General features: G+C 42.3%; 1 protein-coding gene across 4 annotated transcripts in view; it reads right to left on the reverse strand.

Annotated features, from left to right (window-relative positions):
* The window catches only part of MDGA1 (MAM domain containing glycosylphosphatidylinositol anchor 1), a 233,727-nt gene that overhangs the window by 52,204 nt on the left and 157,462 nt on the right, over positions 1 to 24,061 (reverse strand). For all 4 annotated transcript variants that reach the window (XM_053382911.1, XM_053382910.1, XM_053382912.1 and 1 more), the window contains exons 11-12: positions 1,175 to 1,352; positions 97 to 120 (exon numbers count right to left, since the gene is read on the reverse strand). In XM_053382911.1, the coding sequence (XP_053238886.1) occupies positions 97 to 120; positions 1,175 to 1,352 (202 nt within the window). The remainder of the gene's footprint in view (positions 1 to 96; positions 121 to 1,174; positions 1,353 to 24,061) is intronic.

Raw genomic sequence — 24,061 nt, forward strand, 5'->3', positions numbered from 1 at the left:
AGCCATAGTCCAACAAGAGCTGGAGGACACCATGTTGACTGTCCTTCGATTAGATATACAAAAAGGATAGATAAAGTTTGGGTCATTGACACTTACCTACTGGGTTGGGGTAGCTGATTGCTGAGAAAGGAAACAGAAAGGGTTGTTTAGATTTTTATTAGATGTATAAGACACAAATACTCATTGGAAGATAATGTTTGAACTGCTCCCAACACATGTGATTAGTACTCATGCCCCTTAGCATTCTGTTACTCTTGACCAGCCTTTTCCCCTAGACACTGATGGACTACAACTCCCATCATCCCTGATTTCTGGCCCTTCTCACTAGGGCTGATGGGAGTGGTAGTCCAACATCATCTGGAGACCCAAGTTTCAGAAAGGCTACCCTAGACTGACCACAAGAAATTATTCCATTGTTCAAAAAAGAGGGAAGTAGTTTTACTATATCTCATTCGTGGAGCCTTATGGGAACCAGTTGGGAGGGAAAAACAGTGGCAGCTGATATGATAAGGTTAAATCCCAATGTGAAACAGGATTTATGGAGAGAACTGTATTGAATTGTGACTTAGCTTCCTGTGAGAGAAAACCACGTATCAAATGGAAGATTTGAATCTGAGGCCCTGTGCATAGCACCAAAATTGTGGGTGGTAGAAAAATGCAAAAGTGGGGACTGTTTTATGATTCATGGTAAGGAACCAGAAGCTCATATGTGAATGGAAAGGACTTTGATGCTCCATTGAAGCTAAGGCTCACCAAATATTTTGTACTTGGGACCCCACTGAAAATCTGCCTATGTATCCTCCTATCAGCAAAGGATTCATGGATACAAACAGTCTGAAGAATCTGATGGCAGTGGATGAGTTGGAGAGCACATATTGCAGATCTACTGCTTTTGCTAAGGAGTCCTGACTCTGAGCTCTGCCTGAATGTAAAATGGCCTAGGAACCACACAGAGATTAGTAAGCTCTCTAGAAGAAGAACAGTGTGTCAAGTGGAACAAGGAAACAACCCAATCTGATGGTGGTATGTGTATGGCCTCCCAAGCCCTTCAAAGTTATTCTGAAAAATGGCCGACAGGACTAAGGTTCTCGCTGGAGAAATACACCACTTCAGGGCCGTGATACCGCTCTAAAGGGGCTGGTCACTCAATAAGGTAAGAAAGCAAGAAACTTACGTTCTATATAGTGGATGGTGCGGGTAGCCATGTCCCCAGACCCAAAGCGGGTTAGGGGTGTGAGGCGAACTTCATAGCTCAGAGGCACCTTCAGGTCAGTCAGGAGGTATTCTTGCAGCATGCCCTTTTCCACCTTCCGCACAGAAATGGATTTGGGGGGCAGGTCCCTGTGATTCATCTGAAGAGGCATAAACCAGGTTTTGGTTAGACAAAGAAAAGGGTTTTGAAATCTGAACACTGAAAGCACTTAATGAGCTTTCTAGTCTGGGTGTTCTGTCTTCTCTCTTCTTGCCGACTATTAACTATAACATAGGCTACAGGTGCTCTATGCATTCCTGTATGAATTTTTGTTGTTTAGTCGTGTCCGACTCTTCGTGACCTCATGGACCAGAGCACGCCAGGCACTTCTTTTACCGCCTCCTGCAGTTTGGTCAAACTCATGTCAGTAGCTTCAAGAACACTGTCCAACCATCTCGTCCTCTGTCGCCCCTTCTTCTTGTGGCATGGTGCTAAAACTTAAAATATGAAGCAGGATTCTGCATCCTCAACAGTTTTTTTAAAAAAACAAAACATTTCTAAAATATGGAATGCTAAAGACTCAAAACTCCAAAGTGCATCTGAGTCATGGTTCCAGTGGAAAGAATATGAGAATTTTGTGTTTGGGGCAGCAGAACCATTTCCCAAATTACAGAGCAATAAATTCCCCAAATTACAGAGCAAGAAAGCCACTGTGTAATGTTCAACAGGGTTCTGCAGTTAATACTGCCTATGCGGGACTCACCTTTCAAACATATGTTTGCCACAGTCACAATTTACATTTATAGGTATACATCATATAAGCATAATTGTGCATATGGAATGAACATGCATGTGCAGTGGATCTGCTCAGGCGCTTTAATGAGCACTCATTGGTCATGAGCAGAGACTGCTGGCTGTGATTCCCCCTTGCCCCGGCACATTAACTCTGTATATTAACAGCTGAAAAGGGCATTAGGCCTGAATCAAAACTAGCTACTTGGCTTTAGTTTCATTGTACTATTTTGATAATGAGCTCCTGCCAGCTGCTTCAAAATATGCCCACTTAGAAATATATTACTGCTATTTCATGCTGAAGGTTGAGGGTGTGACAGCTGACAAGTCCTGGGCCAAAACTTGTGGCCTTCTCCCTCCCCCTTTCCCCTCTAAAGTTGTGAATTCCTCCCCTCTAGTTCCACCAAGCCATTCTGGAGCATGTTGAAGTTTTGTCACACTGCCCGTAAATGTGCAGGCAGATGAAGAGGAGGGAGGTCTGTGCATTATTTCAGCTTCTGTGGTGACGGTGGAGGCAGAAAGAGACCCGTGCATATGGACAAGGAAGCAGGATGTGCGTCCTGGTCACCTGATCTACTTCAAGCAATAAAGAGGAAACAGAGAGAGAATTGTTGGGAAGCACTGCATGGACCTGCTATTAAGTGTTAGCCAAAGCCCACAGATGACCCTAATCTGTTCATTGGCTGACCTGCAGTTCAGACGTATAATTCCCAGATGGAAAATTACTACTTCCATGGCATGGATGAATCTGTGAATTTTGGTTTCTTTCCAGTTGTCATTTTCCCTGCCTTAAGTTCTGTTGTCCACATTTCTGCATCAGTTTCCTTTTTATCTTAAAGACATCCTCATGAAAGTTTCTCAGCATTTTCCTGCAAATGTATCAAAATCTACACAGTTTTTATATGCGATTTCCCCTGATATATTGTTATTTTCACTAATGTGTGCATTTCAATGCATACTTTCTCCCGATACATTATTGGGTTAGAGAACAGCACCACAAATTCAGAGAAGTGCGAATTTTGAAGGTTAGCTGAGATTCGGTTCACATATTGTTTCAGAAAGTTCGAATAAGGTAGGCTTCCATTAAAATTCAAACTGAACCAAATTTATGCCCCATCAATACTACCACTTATCTATTGTTACTTAAACAATCTGTTTAAACTCCAGGTATGTTCAGGTTGTCTTCCATGCATCTTCAAGTAGAACACTGTCTTGTTTGAGGACCCATCCAGACTTTTGCTTGTCCTGCTGCTTCCCACAGGAAAATCCAATGTTTACCACTGAATTGGAGCAAACATCTGTTGGGTATTCTGAAGATTGATGCTTGCTCCACTAAAGAGTGGGTTCGACGTGGCAAACAGAACCGCTCAGGCTTGTGCCTAGAAAACTGCTCAAACAAGTGGAAGTTTGGACAATGCCCAGATGCCTTTTTCCTCCCCTACACTCTTCTGTTCTTGTAAGTGGAGATGGTATGACTGAGACCTAGGACAGAGGCAGCTTCTCAGAGAATGAGCCAAATAAAATGAAAATCATATTGTTTCTGGAATCCAGCCAGGATCCATTTTTAATCAGTGTGTGCCTCATCTGCAAATATCCACAATGGATACAGATTTGAACAGAACCCCTATAGATGAGTCGTTCTGTTTGCCAGCTTTCTCACAGTCTCAGCCAAGCAAGACAATATCCTACTTCCAGGGGCAAATCCCTTCATTTATTTCGGTATGCAACACACTATTTCGTGGAAACAATGTGAAGTGTGATAGCAGAATCAAGAAGAAGTCTGATAGCAGGAAAGGAAGGCTATTTTGCAATTATGAGCCAGGATTTTTGATGGTGAGGCAGCTATCCCAAGGTTAGGGAGAACTGTTCCATTATGTCCAGCACACACCAAGCCAACTCGGGGGAAACCCACATAACATAACTACTACACATGGAATGGCTCCTGTAATATTTTCAACTCCCTCTTGGCTTGCTCTGTTTGCAAATGCATTGTACAAAGGACCCGTATAGTTGGAATTTACTTTCTAGTAATCATGTGATCTCCAACAGTTCAGGGTCTTGTAGGGGAGCAAACTGCATGCATGAGATAGGCCTCTGATTTATCTGTATCCATCTATCAAACCCATTGTCTGGCATCAAGATATCAAGAAATGATTAATATCTAGGATATTCCTCCAGATAACACAAAATGTATCTTCAGAGGCAGAGCTAGCTGCTCTGGCAACCGAAGTGGCACACATGCTGTGCACCTGGGTGCAGGGCTAGCTGCCTGCAGAGGTGGGGCTAGCGTCCCAGGGGGGGTGCCATCCACCCATCCCAATATTGGTTACCATTTTCTTTCATACGGTGGTGTCAGGGAACTGCCATCAGCTCAGAGGCGAGAGGTGGAAGGGCAGTTGTGTTATAGGGAACCTCCGAAAAACTTGCGAAGCAGTTCCTCCTCTGGTGAGGAGGGAAGCCCCACCTCCAGTGGAGAGGAAGTGGTGGGAGCAGGGGATGCTAGGGACAGCCTCAATACTGAGCCTGAGCAAACCAGAGAGGAGGGAAGTACCCCTTTGCCAGCTCCTAGTCTGCGCAGTAGGTTTAGGCGCAGGGAAGGGAGGAGAAGGTTGAGAAGAAGGTTGGAACTGTTATGCTGGAAGAAGTATAAGGACCACCCACTCCCAGATTCGGCTAGCAAGTGAGCCAGACATGAACATGCGACGCTCTTCACTGTAAATAGTTTGTACTAATAATAAAGCCTGGAAAAGACAGGTCAGTCTTGCCTGTTTGCTCTTGAGCAACCACACCACCACCTGACAGGTGGGATGGAAATTTGAAGAGGACCATTAATATGAAAGAAAATGGTAACCAATATTGGGACGGGTGGGGAAAGAACTGGTAACCTAAAGTCAGTTTTTAAATTGACATTATTTTTCAAAAAGCCCTCTCTCCCAACTAGCCTGCCCCCCGTCCCCAGTATGCATCTGTCATGAGCTGATGCTGTTCTTTATAATTAGAAGAGGGAGAGAGAAACGCTAGTTCAGAAGGAGACTCAATACTGCCAAGTACAGTAGCATTTAAACACTGGAAAAGCATACGCCCTAAATTTCTCTGTCACTGTCTTTTGGAGTCATCTACCTCATGGGGTTGCTGAGAGGATAAAATGGGGAGAAGAAGTATATACCCCATTTTGAGCTCCCTCGAAGAAACGTTAAGATATAGATGCAATAATAAATAAATAAAAAGTTTCCTGCTAAAGTCCCAGTGTGAACTAGCCCCCTATGTCTCTCATTCATTTTGTCACCTAAACAAAAATCATTTAAGAGCAAAAAGCTACATATAGAAGAGGCAACACTAGCAGCCGAGACATAATGGGTTGGATTCAGACTAAGTTAATCTTACTACGTTCACTCAAAACCTCCTGCCCTCACCAGTCTTCTCCCATTAATGGTAATGATATAGGCCTCCATAACAGTCCCACTGTATACTGATCTCACAGTCTGTTCACAGCTAACCTCCTTTACACCCCAAATTCCATTTCCACCCCCCCCCAAAAAACCCTGCCCAGGGTAAGTCTTCTATATGATTTCTGAGCATCAGAGACACAAAGCTCCAGGATAAGCATAGACAGGAGCTCCAAAGACGAGCAACAAATCATTTGTGCAATATGATGAGGAGGAGAAGCAAGGACAGAGGATCATTTTCTGTTTGTCTTTTGGCTGCCATTTAATCCACAAGGACTCTAGACGTGTTTTTTTTACCCAGTGGGATATTGCAAAAACATTCAGGCTGAAATTTGGCTCCAGCTGCAGGATCCTTAAACACGTTTTTCCCTCATGATTGATGATGCTAGCTTCACAATGGAGCAATACCACTGAAGGTCTCAATTTGGGAGATTTTTCATCATACAGGCCCCTTGACACCACCTCTGATCTTGCCCCCTTGTTGTGTGTGGTTTGTGCGGCTCTGCCTCGATTGAAACACCCTTTCCCTTTCTGGCCAGGCTGGCCCCAGAGCTGCGGTCTGATATTACTCTGGTACAGTTAATAAAGCACACACAGGCACCCACACTGGGGGAAATGCGGGCTGCCTTATTAGAGATTCTGAATCCTCGGCGGAGGAGCTTGTACAGGACCCAGCAATGAGCTCATTCATCACTGGGTGCAGTTAGCTGCCAGCGGGGCTGGAGCAGAAGCAGAAGCACAGCATAGCTCTCAGTCTCATCCCTTTGCCTTTACCTCCTTCCATTTCCGAATAATGAGAGCAGGGGCGGGAGGTGGAAAGCACTGTTTTCCACATCCGCAAATGGTTTGCAGCAGACATCACATCTAGGAAAAGGAGAAAGCCAGCCTTCCCCAAGCTGATGCCTTCTAGACATTGTTAGACTGTAGCTCCCATTAGCTACAGCCGGCATGTGGTTGGCAAAGACTGGCCTAAGAAACCACCCCAAAGGCAAACTGAGAGAACGGCCACTACAGGAGGGAGCAAAGATTACTTCACACTGCCTCTTCTAACTTACAGCCACACCCTGCAAGTATGAAGCCAGCAGGCTGGTCCATTAAGGCAAATGGGGGCACTGTCCCAACAACCTCAGTCTGCCCTCAGCTGGATCCCCCTTGCCTGTCTTCTTACTTACATCCAATCCATGGGGTGGCACTAGCTGTCAGCTTCCTCCTCTTTAGCCTTAGTGTTGCTTCTGTAGAACTTAACAAGGAGGACAGGGACAGAATTAGAATGAATTGGCTCTGCCTTACATTGCCTCTGGCTCCACCTACTGTTGGCCTCCTTGCCTTCTGCCCTATCAGTCCTAATGGGCACCAGCTGAAATGTTTCCTTTTACCTCAGCCAACTCCTTAAACAGACTTCATAATTAATGTCAGAACCCTACCCTGGTCCTTCATGATGTCGAAAGATCTCTTAGTCTCCCTTGAGTCCTAACTCTTCCTGTTCTCTCTCTCTGCAGCCAGTCAACTGTAACCCCCACAAAGTATTTACAACTAAGGATGTTTCAGGTAATCACAGTTTGCAAATTCCAGGATAAATGGATGTGATCGGCACTTACCGGGGTAATACAACCAGAACTTTGCTATCTACACTTCCCAAATGTTGCGACACACATTTTAAGCTAAAAAAAGATATCCAAATACATTTCAAAATGCATACTTTGAAAGTCGATACACTTTAAAATGCATTTTTAAGCGTAAAAAACAATAAACCTTTTGGCACTTCTAAGACTAATACGTTTATTATGGCACAAGCTTTCATGGATTACAGTCTGCTTCATTAAGTACATGGTGAATTGAAAGACTCCTTGGCCTGCTCCATGTAAATCTGGGGGCAGTTTTCATTTGCTACTGGTTGGGCTATCAAAAAGGTATGTAGAAAGGGAATTCTCTATCACAGCCAAGTCATGCTTCATGTGGAAAACAAACAGCTGGGAACAGCTAGGCATGGGGGAGAATTTCAGTCTATTTTTAATTCTCATCTTTCAAACTAATATATGGACTGCAACATAATTATCCTTCACACTGTGCATTTCTCTGGATTTTGTGATACAGCAGCCCTCATCTAAAAAACCCAAAACCAACCCACACCAAAATGTGTGAAAATAAAATGAAATGATTTTAGGGCAAAATATGTTTAAAATTGCACAGCTGTGTCTGTGTTCAAATATGTTATTAAAATACAATTTTTGTACAGCTTTTTAAAAAATGTAGATTAATGAGGAAATGTAGTGGATTTATGAATCAACACATTGACACTGACTGGAAACAGGCTGATCCATCCATCCCTAGGGACAGATTGTGCCATACTTTGTGAAGAAGCTTTGGACTATGGGCACTGGCCTTCTGAAATCATAGATGCATATACAAGATTTAAATAGCACATCATTTGTTATTGAAGGGTGTCTGGTACCTTAGAGGGTTTCTCAGTCACATTTCCTACAATGTGAAGTTTTGAGGAAGTACAGTACCTTTGGAAATTAACTGTGATGTTAATCAGTTAATTGGATTAACAACTATGCTGTTGCAACAGAGAGAGCTTCCATTTATACATGAAGTCCTAGAAGGTATTTATCCCAAAAAGCATATCACATTCCTTAACTGAGGAGCACCAAAATCAGATCATTAAACAACATAACCAGTTAGTTGTACTCCATATGCTATTTCCACAGTTCTGGATCAGGTCCTGAAGTTTTATTGTAGTTCATAAAATAAGCTTAGATGTTTATGCTACTTGCTGATTGCCAAGAAGAAGAAATGAAACACAGCAAAGCCCAAGGTAATTTTCAGAGAGGCATGCTTCAGAGTAAAGCAATGAAAGAATAGCAATGAATGTGACATATCATCACATCTAGGTTTCTAAGTAGCATGCCTCAAAATTTCGTCAAAAAAGCTTGGTTTTTCCCAATCTATAAATCAATAGAATAGAAAAAACCAACTCAAGAGTTAAAATCCACCTTTAGAGAGAAATAAGAGTCAGCCACAGTTTTTCAACATTTGAGTATGAGTGTGTTTACTCTTCTGTAATAGGAGAAGAAAAAACCCTAGATGTATTACTCACAAAGAGCACTTTAAAAATGTGAAACCCTTTGCAGGCATCCTGACATCACCTATCCACACAACAATCTTGCAATATTGCTTCTTTCTGTTTCACAGGCATGGGACTGCTGCAGAAGTTCCAGATTATTAAAAAAGAAATAACTGGAGACAGAAACTTAGCATGTTCTGGTTGTCAATTCATAAAAAAGTTCCATAGCTAGCCAAATCCAATGTAACATTTGCACATATGTGCTTCTGCAATTTTCAAGCAATGGTCCCAATAAACTACAGTGGTAATTGATTTGTACAGAGGATGCTTGGGGTGGGGTGGGGTGGGGGAGATGATGGACCCAACAGGGAGCAAATAAATAAGCATACGTTCTCAACATCAAGTAAGCATATGTTGTTCCCGTAAATGCCAATTCCCGTTCTGCCAAAAGGGAAATCAATGCAGTAACTCACTGAAGTACATGCCTCCAGTAATCCTGCTCTGCTTTGATTTGTTCTTTGAGTTTTGATGTGAGTGTTTGGCCATGCTTTCTTGTTAACTATGTTAGCATAGAGGTCATATAATTTTTAGAGTTTCTGTGGTTTGAACAAGATAAGTGTGACGCTAATCATCAAATCTAGTAGAAACTAAAGCTGTAGTTGAGGAAGTTTGGTTAGAGAAAAGTTTGCACACCAAACACTAGACTTTTCCTTTCATGGGAGAGTACACTAGCTATTCCCGAGGGTAGGTTTCTCCATTTACTTTAGTGGAATAAATTAATTTTTTTGAGCAGAACTGGGATTGGTTTTTGGATGTTCGCTTCAAAGTGGTAGAAGGTCCATCCCTGTGCCGACATTCCGATGGACCTTTCTCAACCAAGAATGTTATTTCCTTGTTATTCAATGAGGTCCATAAAACTACATCATTATGGACTCTGAAATCACAAGTAGCATGAACAGTTGGTATTTTGTGTTTGTTATGCTAGGGTTTTTGCTGAGATCATTTGCTTTGTATTCTAATTTTTTTAGAGGGTAAAGAGCATGAACTGTTTCTTTTGGTGTAACTATCTCGTGGCATGTTCCCTCAGTGCCTTGTGTTAGTTCTTTGGCTGCAGATCCTGTCGCTTCATTGTTACTTTTCCCAGAAGTTTCTGTACTTGTAGTGGTAGTTACTGACAACAGTTCTCCTTGTATTGGGAAGCTGAGTTCTGAATCTAAACTGATTGTTCTTCAGTCTGCTCAGACTGCTCGGTGTAGTCTACTTGATTTCTTCTGTTTGTAAACACGAATGTTCTGCAACTGAGGGATCATGTAAGGCTGCTTCTGCCTGCTGTACAAAACCATATGACACGATTGGCTTTAAACGTTTTGAATATTTCCTTCTGCTCTTTTTGTCACTTTCGTTTACTAGCACCGCTTTCATATCACTTACTCATTATTTTCACAAAAAGTTGAAATTAAATATTATTGTGATTCACAATGACATAAAAGAATCCTCACTTGTTCTGAAAATGCATGCTATAATGATAGACAGTGATCTGAACACTTGCATTGCTTCATAGCTGATTTTATCATTTGATTCTGAGTAGCTTTAAAGCACCCATGAACTTTATTCAACAGTAGGTATGCACTTGTGTAACTGTTATACAGTCATAGACCTCGTACGTCACATATTTAATGTTACTAAACAACTGGTCCTAGATAGTAAAATATACCTGTATTTTTGTTTCCTTGTTTTTTAATGGCAAGAAGCTGAGGTTCCCCTAGATTATGAGGCCCTAGGCTGCAGCCTGTTTGGCCTGTATGTAAATCTGGCACTGCCTGCAACATGTGGAGGACCACATTTCTCCATCCTTGACCTGGGCCAGTTGAAAGACTGGATGCAGCCAATGCGGTTGAAAAGCTGAATTCTTTCCTAAGGTGTATACTAACTGCAGTTATCAAAGGCAAAGAAGAAGGGTAGTATCTCAGTCACAGAGCACGTGTATCTGTCCCAAGTTCAATTTCCAGCATCTCCAGGTATGGCTGGGAAAAGACTCCTGTCTGGAACCCTGGGGAGCTGCTTCCAGTCAGTATAGACCAGGCATAGGCAAACTCGGCCCTCCAGATGTTTTGGGACTACAATTCCCATCATCCCTGACCACTGGTTAGCTGTTAGCTAGGGATCATGGGAATTGTAGTCCCAAAACATCTGGAGGGTATGCCTGGTATAGACAACATTGAGCTAGATGGATTGATGGTCTGGTGCAGTATAAGGCAACTTCATATTTTCCTAACAACATGAAGAACTGATGGATTCAAGGTTGCACTGATTTGTCAACAAATGATGCTTCCGTTTGCCAAAAACTCTAGAGTGGATTGTAAAATTTTTTTAAAAATGGCTACAAATGGCGCAAAAAGGCAGGATCAATTATCTTGCCATACAGAGACCTCAGTGGATGTATTAAAAGGCTTAGCATGGCCTACAGATATTGCTCTTACTTGGATGCAGATGTGTGCTCCAATGTCTGTAACATTTCAAGGAATCAATGTCATCTTCAGTCCTGAGACAGATAGCCTTTGGGAAGGTCTGGAGGCCTAGGAAGACCTGGGACCCAGCAGCCATTGCAGCCATCCTGCTGCAGAGATGCTGGCTAATCAGCAGTTTGAGAGAATGAGTTGAATCACCCACGCTACCTCGCCTAAACTTCTTCCTGCGCACCACAGTTTCAGAACAAGGGACATGATGAAACTCTAACGACAAGAATAGACTCTAATTGGGATGCAGGTTTCTTACAGGGATGTCAAAAGCTTTGCAAGTGGATTCTGGGCTAAGGAAATAATGTTCAATAGTGATGACTGCCCATACGACAGGCTGGCTAAACAGCAACCAATTAAACAGTGTCTAAAAAAGATGGGATTCAACCAAGCAGCCTGCTTATAAAGCACAACCAAAGGCTGAACAGGGAGAAGCACTACCAATGATGGCTTTCACTATGAAATTACGACAAGAGGTAGCAATTACATTTGAACCTTCTAAGAAAAACACACCCAGCAAGACATGAGGTAGCACTAGCTATGTATAGTAATTATAGTTTTTCCTAGACTAGAAAGCAGTAAGACAGAGTCATTATTGCTTACAATATGCTTATATATTGTTGATGTCCTGCATAGTCTCTTGTCAAATTTGCAAAACCTTGCTTGACCAGACCACACTAAGACCCCCCCAAAAATAAGCGGGGTAGGAAGGAATTTTTGCACTAAGGGCAACAGCATACTATAGTTAAGTAACAAAGTCTAGAAATCTCTACACATCCTTGAATAAAGAGCTCCGGTTCCTCTCAGGTTGCCCAGTGTACAAATGAGCAAATCCATCTGCTGACCGTCTACGTCACTTTCATATGTATTCACCCATAAGGCTATCCCATCCCTGTATTAATCTGTGAATTCTTAAAAAATAAAACCCTGCATGAATACTGATGTATTTTTAAATGTATATTCTCTCAAACAATGTATTTGCAAACTTTTCCCACAAAATGTATTTTATAGGTAGACTATTTGTCTATCTATTGTCTGACTATTTTATAGGTAGACTAATTGTCTGCGCTGGATTATGGAGAAAGCAAGAGAGTTCCAGAAAGACATCTACTTCTGCTTCATTGGCTATGCAAAAGCCTTTGACTGTGTCGACCACGGCAAACTATGGCAAGTTCTTAAAGAAATGGGAGTGCCTGATCACCTCATCTGTCTCCTGAGAAATCTCTATGTGGGACAAGAAGCTACAGTTAGAACTGGATATGGAACAACTGATTGGTTCAAAATTGGGAAAGGAGTACGGCAAGGCTGTATATTGTCCCCCTGCTTATTTAACTTATATGCAGAATTCATCATGCGAAAGGCTGGGCTGGATGATTCCCAAGCCGGAATTAAGATCGCCGGAAGAAACATCAACAACCTCAGATATGCAGATGACACAACCTTGATGGCAGAAAGTGAGGAGGAATTAAAGAACCTTTTAATGAGGGTGAAAGAGGAAAGCGCAAAATATGGTCTGAAGCTCAACATAAAAAAAACGAAGATCATGGCCACTGTTCCCATCACCTCCTGGCAAATAGAAGGGGAAGAAATGGAGGCAGTGAGAGATTTTACCTTCTTGGGCTCCATGATCACTGCAGATGGTGAGAGCAGTCACGAAATTAAAAGACGCCTGCTCCTTGGGAGAAAGGCGATGGCAAACCTAGACAGCATCTTAAAAAGCAGAGACATCAGCTTACCAACAAAGGTCCGCATAGTTAAAGCCATGTTTTTCCCAGTAGTGATGTATGGAAGTGAGAGCTGGACCATAAAGAAGGCTGATCGCCGAAGAATTGATGCTTTTGAATTATGGTGCTGGAGGAGACTCTTGAGAGTCCCATGGACTGCAAGAAGATCAAACATATTCATTCTTAAGGAAATCAGCCCTGAGTGCTCACTGGAAGGACAGATCGTGAAGCTGAGGCTCCAATACTTTGGCCACCTCATGAGAAGAGAAGACTCCCTGGAAAAGACCCTGATGTTGGGAAAGATGGAGGGCACAAGGAGAAGGGGACGACAGAGGATGAGATGGTTGGACAGTGTTCTCGAAGCTACCAGCATGAGTTTGACCAAACTGCGGGAGGTAGTGGAAGACAGGAGTGCCTGGCGTGCTCTGGCCATGGGGTCACGAAGAGTCGGACACGACTAAACAACAACAAATTTGTCTGTCTAACCCAGTGTAATAGGGAAGGGGAAACCTGTGTCCTTCCAGATGTAGATGGACTATGACTCCCATCATTCCTAGCCATTAGCTGTTCTAGCTGGGGCTGATGGGAACTGGAGTCCAAAATCATCCAGAGAGCCAAATGGTCCTTAGCCCTCCCTGCCCTACTGACTACTTTGACCAGCAGAATTTCTCAAGGGCCTCAGGCAGAGATCCTTCACATTACCTGCTGCCTGATCCTTTAAAATAGAGCTGCTGGGGATTGAACCTGGGACTTTTTGCAAAGCATGTGCTCTACCACTGCATTTGGACTTTTTTTTACCATAACAAGGGCTTAGCAAATGTCAGCTGTGCTGAGCACTCACCAGCTGATGGTGCAGCAAGTTGGCACATGTAATATGAAAGGAAGAGAAAACCGCAAGTAACACCAGCACTTTAAATATCCCTGCAAGACATTTAAACACAAGCAGCCTCCTGGCCAATCTAGGGCAATTTTACAAATATCATTTCATCTAAAACATGGAACCACTATTTGCTCAAGGGCAAATAAACATGGGTCGTTTCATATGTCACAAGCAGCCAAATGCACTTTGACAATGTACAGCCTTCCTCAGTGGTTAACTAAGGTCTTAATGATCCCATGCAGATGAAGCGATAGGCAGAGCACTATCAAGAATTGTACTTGCAGGAAAACATGGTCTCTGACAAAACAATTTACAGTATCCAGACAATGCCTCCCTTGGTGAGCTGAAGAATGCCATCAATTCTTAGTCATGAGGTAAAGCCCCAGGACAGGACAGAATCCCAACAGAAGTGCTGAAAGCCAGCCTCAATTCCTCCCTCATGACACACCTCCATGGCCTTCTCTTGAAGTGTTAGAAGCATCCATGCCACCATATGTGCATCGTGACCCTCTATAATAACAAAGGTGGCCGCCATGATTATAACAACTACCATGGAATCTCTCTGCTAAGTACTGTGGGGAAAGCCTTCACCCGAATAGTTCTCAACAGTTTACAGCCACTCGTTGACAGGTCTATCCCAAGTCACAATGCAGCTTTAGAGATCATAGGTTAACAGTCAACCTGATTTTCTCACTGCGCCAGCTGCAGAAGAAATGATGAGAGCAGAGGTGCCTTCATGGACCTGATGAAAGTCATTGACCCCTTCAGCCAAAAAGGGCTCTTCACATAGCTCAACAATACAGGATGCCCAACAAAGTTCCACAATGTGATTGTGTAAGGTGGTGATCTCTCCCTCATTAGAGGTTTTTAAACAGGATGGGTGGTAATCTGCCAGGGATTGTTTAGCTGTGATTCCTTCATTGCAGAGTTTGGAATAGGTGAGAGTTGGGTCCCTTCCAATTCTGTGATCATGCTGCCCTCAAATGCACACCCCACCATAGACACAAATTCCATACATACTGACATAAGATGTTTTCTATTTCTTGAATGTTACCTATCCCAACTTGCTGGTTGTTTCTTTACGGTAGGTGTGGGGAAACCACTGCCCATCAAATGTTGTTGGACCAACTCCCATCAGCCTCAACCAGCATGCCAATGGTCAGTGATGAGTTACTGGCAGTGCAAACTCCCCCAACTTGAGTCGATACCTTTGCTTTCAGGTATTATTTCATGAACTTGCAATTGAGCACTATCAACCGCTGCTATCTGGGTTCAACTTAAGAATGAAAGAAAATTAGGCATTTTCTTATTTTCCTTTTGCACTTTAAGATGAATTGGCAGGAAGGAGAATGTTAAGAGATAAGCATAAACATGGCTTGGCAAACTTGCAAAGAGAGTAAAGAACAGAGTCCTGATCCGGGATGGTGCCTTTTCAGTTCTATGATTTTACTTGTTCAAATTCTATTTCAATTAGTTTATTTTGCTTCTGAGATGAGTTTACCAAAGCACGTTATGCTGAAAGCAGATTTCAGTCCCTAGTGCTAGCAGGCAAGTGGAAGGGTATGCTCTCTGCCTACTATTGACACTGAAGTCTTTCTCATCTGAGTTATTCATGGCAAGTAAGCAGGAAAGAGAATCAGGCCTTGTGGGGTTTCAGAAGACATGGTTCTGGCGACGGAGGAACAGCTTCTCACTGCTTTAGAAAGTTCTTCCAACGCGTGGCACTTTCTTTTCATGAGGGACAGCCCATGTCTTTCTCTGTTGCTATATACCCTTAGCAGCTTCAGCTCTTCATGTTTCACAGACCTAAATGCATTTATAAAATGCAGACAGGAGCCAGATTTAATGGCTGCCAGCACTAGAAATCTGTGCGTTTATGTGAATTGTTCTTTCTCATGCTGATTCGGGCATCCAAAAGCACTGAAGGCACAGATGAGACATTATTTATGTGCAGGCTGTTTTGTGCAAAATGTGACTCACACAAAGCTGCATTGGAAGTCAACGGCAAAGCAGCGGCTGGCTAGATTTCAGACCAGGAGAGATTACATTGCTGATGTGCACCGGGAAACTGTGTAGAGCATTCAGTCATTCAAATCAAGACTTGCACTATGTGTATCAGCTGCTGATGTGTAATTTGTTATTACGTTAACCACGTGGAGATATTTTTTTAAACGAAGCAATCTGTAAGTTTTGTTAAACAGAAATCAATAAATTTGTGATGTTTGCTTTAATACCACACTTTCCTGGCATCTATAAACACATGTACTGAAAGCAAAGGTATTTGGGATCTGGATTTAACATGCTGGAAAATTTTATTGAAGGGTTGGATAGATAGATATAAATTAATAAACATTTTCTAGGCAAATGGGAAATGTACATTTTTTGAAATTTAGATTCCTAATAAACCAATCCAAAGTATGTGTCAAAGATCACAACTTAAAACTCTTTCAAGGGGCATAATGTAGGGATGTGAGAAATTTTCCCTATGATTTCTATAGATACTTCTATGTTCCCAAAGTGACATGAGTTTGGAGGCATTTATGGACAAAAGTAGATTTGTAAGCCCCTTCTCCAGTCAAGTACAGCTTACATGCTAGTTTGTACTGTATTATTTATCTCCTGTTTTTTATTCCAAGTGCTGGCCAGCATGCTATTGTAAAAACTGAAAGGCTTTTTCCTCAAAAGCCAGGTGATTGTGCTTTTGCTCTTCATTTTACACAATTACACTAATTGCATAACATCTCATGCAACACTGTTTTTTGTTTGCTTTGCATTTCCCCCATTGCTCTACTATAACTGTTGAGAAACCAATAGCTTTAAATAGGACACAACCATAGCCACAAATATGTAATTTGTTTTCTGGAAGTGTAAACCCCCCACAGATATTTGTTGTGTATATTCTCTGGACCCCATGGAAGTGACTTGTTCAGGGTGCTTTTTTGTAACCTTGATATTATGAGTTACTCTCATACGTCAGTGCGCTTATTTTCACCCGGCAAATATTGTTTGCATATTGAATTTGAAATGCAAACCATTGAGCATGGGGGAAAGAGGTTGAATCAATACAACATTCTGAGAGATGGTGACGAGTTTGCTCAGTTGAATTGGGAACAGGAAGGAAATATGGGGTTCAGTTAGAGAATCCTGGGGTCATGAATGACAACAGTGGACATTGCAGTAATAACTTCTCTTCTACAGAGATCAGCTAGGAACAATTGGTGTTCAGAATCAGTTTGTCAATTTTCTTTTGCTTAGGATACCCTAGAGAAAAGAAAACCCTTTGAAAGATGAGCTTTCTCTTAAAGTAAGGGACCATTGTGCGGATACCTTGCCATAAGCTGAACTATTTCCATACTTCCTACTGTGGATTTTGCAGTGCCCTCATTCAGAAAGGAAACAACAGCAGCAAAGCAAAACCCTCCCTTCAATGGACTAGATTTGAATGGCTGAATCTCTGTTCCCCTAGGCCCCACTGTTAATGGAGCGAACATGATAGGGGCACCAGAGAAAAGTTCATCTCCAAAATGCTGCCTACGTAAAGCTTTGATCTGATTTCTTTGCAAGCTGCCAAACAAACCTCCCTCTCCCAGCCTCTGATCACAGTGCAGTTTTGTGAGAAGAAAAACATTCGCTCTGTGATGGAAACCTCCCTGGGGTTGACGAAGAAGCTTGATTTGCTAGCCTGAAATTGTGCCACACTGAAGGCTTCTGTGCAGAGTTTATTGTTTCCTCTGGGCTTCATGTGAGGTCTAATCTGGGAAAGGAATCCAGAAGGACATGCCCAGTGGCCAGGGATGGCTGATTTGGCTTAGATATGAAACCAGCTTCTCTGGGATGCTTCACAGAGAGTTCTGATCTAACTCCTCATATCCACAAGGGTGGGCGGTGAAGCCTCTCACAAACAACCCTGCATTTTTTGCTGCATGCTCACGGTCTCAGGATGAGATATGTCAGGAGATAATGACTGTGGGTTTTAATGAAATGTTCTGTCCAATTATGTACCCTCTCATCCACTGGAAGAGGATGATTAATGACAAGTTTCCAGGGTGAACAGCCTCACTTGCAAATATAAAATCTGCTTACTGTGGCCAGGCACACAGGTGAGCTTGAAATTCATGTGCTCGCATTCTACAAACTCTAGTGGTAGCAAAAATGTGATGATCTTTATTTCATTTATTTGTTTATTACAAGTGAGGCATATTCTCCTGTTCAACAGCTACTCCCTGAACATTTGTGTGGGCTTTATTTTCCAGGAATACATTGCTATTGTTAATATTAAAGGATTTTCCTTACAGAGGAGTAGGAAACTCCCATTTCCTTCAGCCGGGCAGTCAGGGCATTCTAGCACATTCTTGGCCACAGAGAAGTCGCTTTTTCTCTCTCCCACCTCACAGACACACAAAATCAGCTGCCCATCCTCATTAGGCTCAGGGAACAGCAGTTTATAGCTTCTCCGAGAAGCCAAATTGGTGCTGTCATGAATTACTGTAACTGCTTGTTCTACACACTTCAATAATGTCTTTCATTAGGGGATGATAAGAAAGCAGTATGTATTATATTAGCATATGTTTCCCCCATGTAAGAGAAGACCAGGCCTAATCTTCAGTTTGTCAAGAAGGAAGTACAAGTGAATATTTGCCAGAAGGCCATCTGAGCCCCAAGATGCAGAAGGAGAGCAGGAGATAACTCATGTGATCTTGAAGCAAGGCAGAGTGCTAAAAGTGCACACATACCATTTAAATGGCAAAGCCCATCAACTTGGGATGGGGGTTGGCCCCCTTAAATATTTAATGGGGGGGGCGAAGGGACCTAGGCCCCTAGGAGTTGGCTCCTATGCCTGATGTCATAATGAGGTCAGGTGATTTACCGGTGGACATGCTTCATACCTGTCCAAGGTGGTCTGTGGCTAGTGGGAGAGGTAAGAATCTCGTCTGCCATCTGGGTTTTGTTTGTTTTCTACCTCTGTCATACTACCATTAACACCAGAGTGGAGTAACAGAGGAGCAGAAAGGACACATCAGAGTGGGCAGGGAGAATCTCTTGTGACTGACAGGTTAAGCTTGTAATCAGAAGGAATGATTTTACCCACAAGTGAATCCCTTTGACTTCTTCTCACTACAAAATAAACTTTAAATATGACCAGTGCAAAAGCCTCTGGACCTATTTGCCTGCAATTTGGCATGTTTCTTACCCTGGGGCACCTCTTTTATGTCTGCAATTTTCAGACCAACTGCCCACAAAACACTAAGGAATATTAAGCTGTTTCTTTTTTACCCACTGTAAAACTGTAACGTCTGTCCTTGTAAGAAAAACACTGCAGCTATCTTGAGGACTCACTTCCTCAGAATGGGCAACCTTTGCTCTCAAATGTCATTCAATCCCTCTCGCGCAAAAAGGTCATAGACATTTTCTTATTCTTCCTTTTCTCCTTTAAAAATCAAACATTAAAGTCACCCTGAAAAAAAGCTGCTGGGACTATTTGCCTGTAATTTGGAAGTCTTTATGCACTCTGAAGGGGCCAGTATGACTGCAAATTTCATCCACTTCTGTCAAAAGGGCTTGGCAGATCAGCAGTTAGAGCGAGTCCCCTTTCAGTATAATCAGCTTCTTGGAATGCCAAATTATAGGGTGGGCTACAGTCAAGACTGCCCATATATTTTACTTTCTTGCTGAAGCTCTGCAACTGACTTACACCCCAAAGTGTAGGTGCTACTGACAACTAATAATAAGCAGATTGTTACTTGTGGGCATCAAGCAACATTTTAGAGCCCTGCCCATTTTACTGCTGCTGAAATATTCCTTGTTTTATGCACTTCAGCTAGAAATTTACACAGAGAAACAGTAACATATTTGGAGATATTTCAAACCTGGGTAAGCTGGAAACATTCATGTAGACTGCCAGATAGCCCTCATTTTAAGAGAGTCCCCCTGTATTAAAGGCTTGTCTTCATTCCTGTATGTCACAATCCTATCAAACATAATAGATGCTTTCAATTTCCATACTTCACATTTCGATAAACCACCGTGGTCAATCTTGTTTTCATATATTCTGATACCTAAGTTCCCCTACTCTTGAAATATTGAACTGACAACACTATGATCATGAGATGCACAGGAATTATTTGCATGCCACCTCAGAGTGGCCAGGGGGTGGTGGGAGGGATCCAATTCTATTCATTTTGACCAAGGTAGCTCCTTCAAGTACAGTGGTACCTCAGGTTAAGTACTTAATTCGTTCCGGAGGTCCGTACTTAACCTGAAACTGTTCTTAACCTGAAGATGCTGCCGCTCTGCCGGAGCACGATTTCTGTTCTCATCCTGAAGCAAAGTTCTTAACCTGAGGTAATATTTCTGGGTTAGCGGAGTCTGTAACCTGAAGTGTATGTAACCCGAGGTACCACTGTAATGAGATTTGGTGTTTGTACCATAGGAGTTTATTAGGGCTACTTCATATGTTATCTAGATCTATGATAATCAGGACTTGTGCTTATGAAGAGGGCCAGCCTGGAAGGTTTTGCCGCCTGAGGCAAAACGGAAAATGCCACTTCTCAGTACCAGTAGCTCCTCATTCACAGCCCCCCTCCAACTTGGCTCCAGCTGCCTCCACATCCCTCTCAGCAGCACATTGCTTGCATTCTGGTCTCAGCTCATCTGGGCCTTCCTGCACTGTCTTCCTATAATTTACTTCATAACGGCACAAGCATTGTGACATTGGTAATGCTTTGGGCTGGCCACCATAGAGCTGGTGTGCTTGAGTATGGTGGCGGCAGGGGGGACTGAGGAGGAGGCAGTAGATTTGGCCACACTGCCACTGCCACTGCCCTACCGTCCCTGTTGATCCTGCTGCCTGAGGCAGCTGCCTCATAGGCAGGCAGGCCATGCTTGTGAAGTATATACTTCATATATATATGCTTGTGAGTTCATATATATGCTTGTGAGTTCTCTCATTCTGTACAGAACCAGACTAGAGGAACTTGGGAGTGATCTTCAGCCTTAAAAACCTCTGAAAATCCCAGTTATCTGCCAGTAAAGTCTAGCTCAATATGAGCACAAGCAATGAACCTCAAAATAACTCTGTTATGGACACAGGTCTGTCATAGCAGTCCCATGTGGTGCTGTTTCCTTGGTGATCATGGAGTCATGCAGACAGCATGTAATCCCCTTGAGCTGACAAAATGTTAACCTATTTGTTTGCAAAGCAAATTCAATCACCTGAGTCTTTCCCAAGGAGCATTTCAGGTTTTTCATTGCCCTCAGGCAAAAAACTAAAAAACTAAAAAAACAACACCACCACCTTGGCTTCAGTGGCAGCAATTTCCACAGTTTTTTTGCCTGAAGCTATGTCTGTGTTGGGAGAAAATATGGGGGACTGATTCATTTTCCTGCTTGAAGAGCCAAACACTCCTACATCAGGCAGATTCACACGCCCCACTCTGAGAAGCTTTCCCATCTTCTGTGGGTTTATAGTAAAAAAAATTTTTTTAGTAATTCCTGGTATATCAAGGCATATAAAAATAACCTCTCATTAATGAAAACAGTGTGTCTTCTATTTCTAAGCATTGAGCCATCTAAGCATGAACTCTAGCTCACACACTTGACTTTGTGATTCTTGTAGATATTGATGAAAGAACTTGTAGATATGGATGAAAGAATCTGTCATTTTGAGTTCTCTCTGTTTCTCATTTTTCCAATTTTAAATTCAGTTTTCCACAATTCAGCAGCAATTTGCTTTTTTTTTTAAAAAAAGAAATATCCTCATGAACATCCTTCAACATTGTAATGCGAATTTTTCCTACTAAGTACATTTTATATATCAATATTTATATATTTATGGAAGAGCCACAACTCAGTGGCAGTGCACATGCTTTGAAAGTAAATGGTCCCAGCTTTAATCCCTGACATCTTTCAGTTTGGCCAAATAAGACGTCTGTCTGAAACTCTGGAAAGCCAGTAACAGCCAATGCAGACAGTAAAATGGACCAGTAAAAGGCAGCTTATTATGTTCATCTATGTTCCAAAATATAGGTCCACTTGTTTCAAATGAAGTGCGGAAGAGGGAAAACAGCACAACTAGTTTGGTGCATTTCAAACTTATTTTTTGGAACAGTGATGGTTGCTCTTTTAGGGTGAAGGGGGCACTGCCACCCCAACATCAGGTTGCCTTCAGCCAGCCTTCACCTGCACACTTCCGTACTTGCAACTAGTCCATGGGATGGCACTTTCTGTCAGCTTCCTTCTCCTCCACTTCAGTATTGCCCTTGTATGACTCAGTCAGAGGAAGAGGGAGATAAGACTGGATTAAGTTGGTTCTGCCTGCAACTGTCACTGGCTCTCTGCCTTCTGCCCTACCACTCACAATGGGAACCAGCCATCACCAACCATGAGATATGGTTAAATGATGGCATTTCCCCATAGACCAGAGGCAGATGCTGTTGGACTGTTTATTGTTTCTTCAATTTATATTCTGCCCTTTCCCCACCAGGAGCCCAGGACTCCAGCTCCCATCATCCCTGGCCTGCTCAACAACATGTGCAGGGCACCACGTTGACTACCCCTGCCATTGACATTCAGATTAAATGGCAATGAGGGAGAACAAAGCTGAGGAATATCAAAGGAAACAAGGAAAAGAAAAGAAGACTCTTGAAAACAGCAGGAGAGCAAAAGGGCGTTAGAAAACTTGCAGTGTTTTGACATGGACAGTGGCTTTTCCATAACTGAATATGTCACTTTTAAAGCAATGTACAATATTAGTGAATATTCAATATTATTCAATGCAGTCAATCCACAGTCCACAATACGGTGCCACATAAGCCACTTTCATAGGGTGTTGCTGCATGCCACAAAATATTTATGAATGTTAACTTCGAAATATGTTCCCTTACAATCCTTTTCACATTGACATGTACATATTTTCTGTTGGACTCAAGCAATGTCTCACTTCCAAAAGACTTTAGGGAACAGATAGGGCATGCTTACAAAGTTGGGCTGACATGGGCAAGCTGTACGGTAGCATTCGAAAACACAGGGCTTGTTATTTATTTATTTCTAATATTTATGTGCAAAGCCCTCCCAAGGTGACTCACACAAACAATTAAAAACATAAAATGCAATTAAAGCAATCCAAAAGTGATTACGACACTAAAAGCAGCACCCTAAAAACGATATGCAGCACAGCACAGCAATTCAGATAAAACCAATTAAAAACAAAAACAGGAACAGTTTAACCAATATCCATCCCAACATCTTAGTTAAAAGAAGATTGAAACACATAAGTTTTTATGGTCTGTTTAAAATCTAATATAGATTGGAGCTAGGCTAGACACATATGCCTTGTAGGGCAGTTTCACAGATACGTAGAGGTGCTGGAGAAATTTGATTTTGCTGAATCTGGATACAAACTTACCTGATCTGCACCCGCTAAAGGAAGATGCAGATCAGAGCATAATTATGCACATCATGGAATTTCGCAATTAAGTTCTTGGCTCAAAATTTACAACAAAATGTCTTAAAAATGCATACTTGAGGATAAAACATATTTAGAAATGCATACAGAGATGAAATGGGTAAATACTGTAAACATTTTCATGTTGATTTTTTTAACATGATGATGATGATGATGATGATGATAATAATAATAATAATAATAATAATAATAATAATTATTTATTTTATTTATACCCCGCCCTCCCTGGCCAAAACTCAGAGCTGCTAACATCTTGTGGAAGCAGGATGGAACAGTTGAACGAACACATGCAAAATTGACATGGACTGGAAACAAACTGTGCCATCCATCCTTGCAAATGTGGGACCATCACAGAAAAGGCCCTGTCTCTAGTGCTTGCTAACCTAATAGAACTTGATGGCAGACGGTAAGCAGGGCCTCCAAGGCTGATCTTTACAGGCCCAGTCAGGTTTCTACGGAAACAGGCAGCCCTTCAAATAACCTATTCACAAATGATTAATGTACTAGCACTTTAAATTGGGTGTAGAAACAAACTGGCCCTACAGAGATGAGCCCACAAGCTTTGTGGAGGCCACACTCTGTGTAAGTTGAAGTTTCTGAGCCATCTTTAAAAGGCAGCCCCACACAGAGTGCATGTAAACATAAGCAACACATTCAATACAGAGTAGCACCCTATATGAACAGTTAGAAAACAAGGAGTATATACCTATTAAATACACATTAATGTATTTAAACACAGGGCAAATTTTGACCAATATGAAAGAATACATTTTAATGTCTTTCACTGGCCACTCAGCCACTGCTCTAATTATCGCTGGTACATCTCTGTTGACACCAGCCTTGTCCCACGCAAGTCCCAACAGCTCTGTTGTCTCACACCTCCCTATGTGGCCAGCCTGGACCCTCACTGTCTCAGGCCTCATTAACGCTAGACTGTTTGTCTGATGAGGCAAACAGCAGCCAGCATCAGACCCCCAGACC

The sequence above is a fragment of the Podarcis raffonei genome, chromosome 3, assembly GCF_027172205.1.
Source record: "Podarcis raffonei isolate rPodRaf1 chromosome 3, rPodRaf1.pri, whole genome shotgun sequence".
NCBI classification, from domain to species: domain Eukaryota; kingdom Metazoa; phylum Chordata; class Lepidosauria; order Squamata; family Lacertidae; genus Podarcis; species Podarcis raffonei.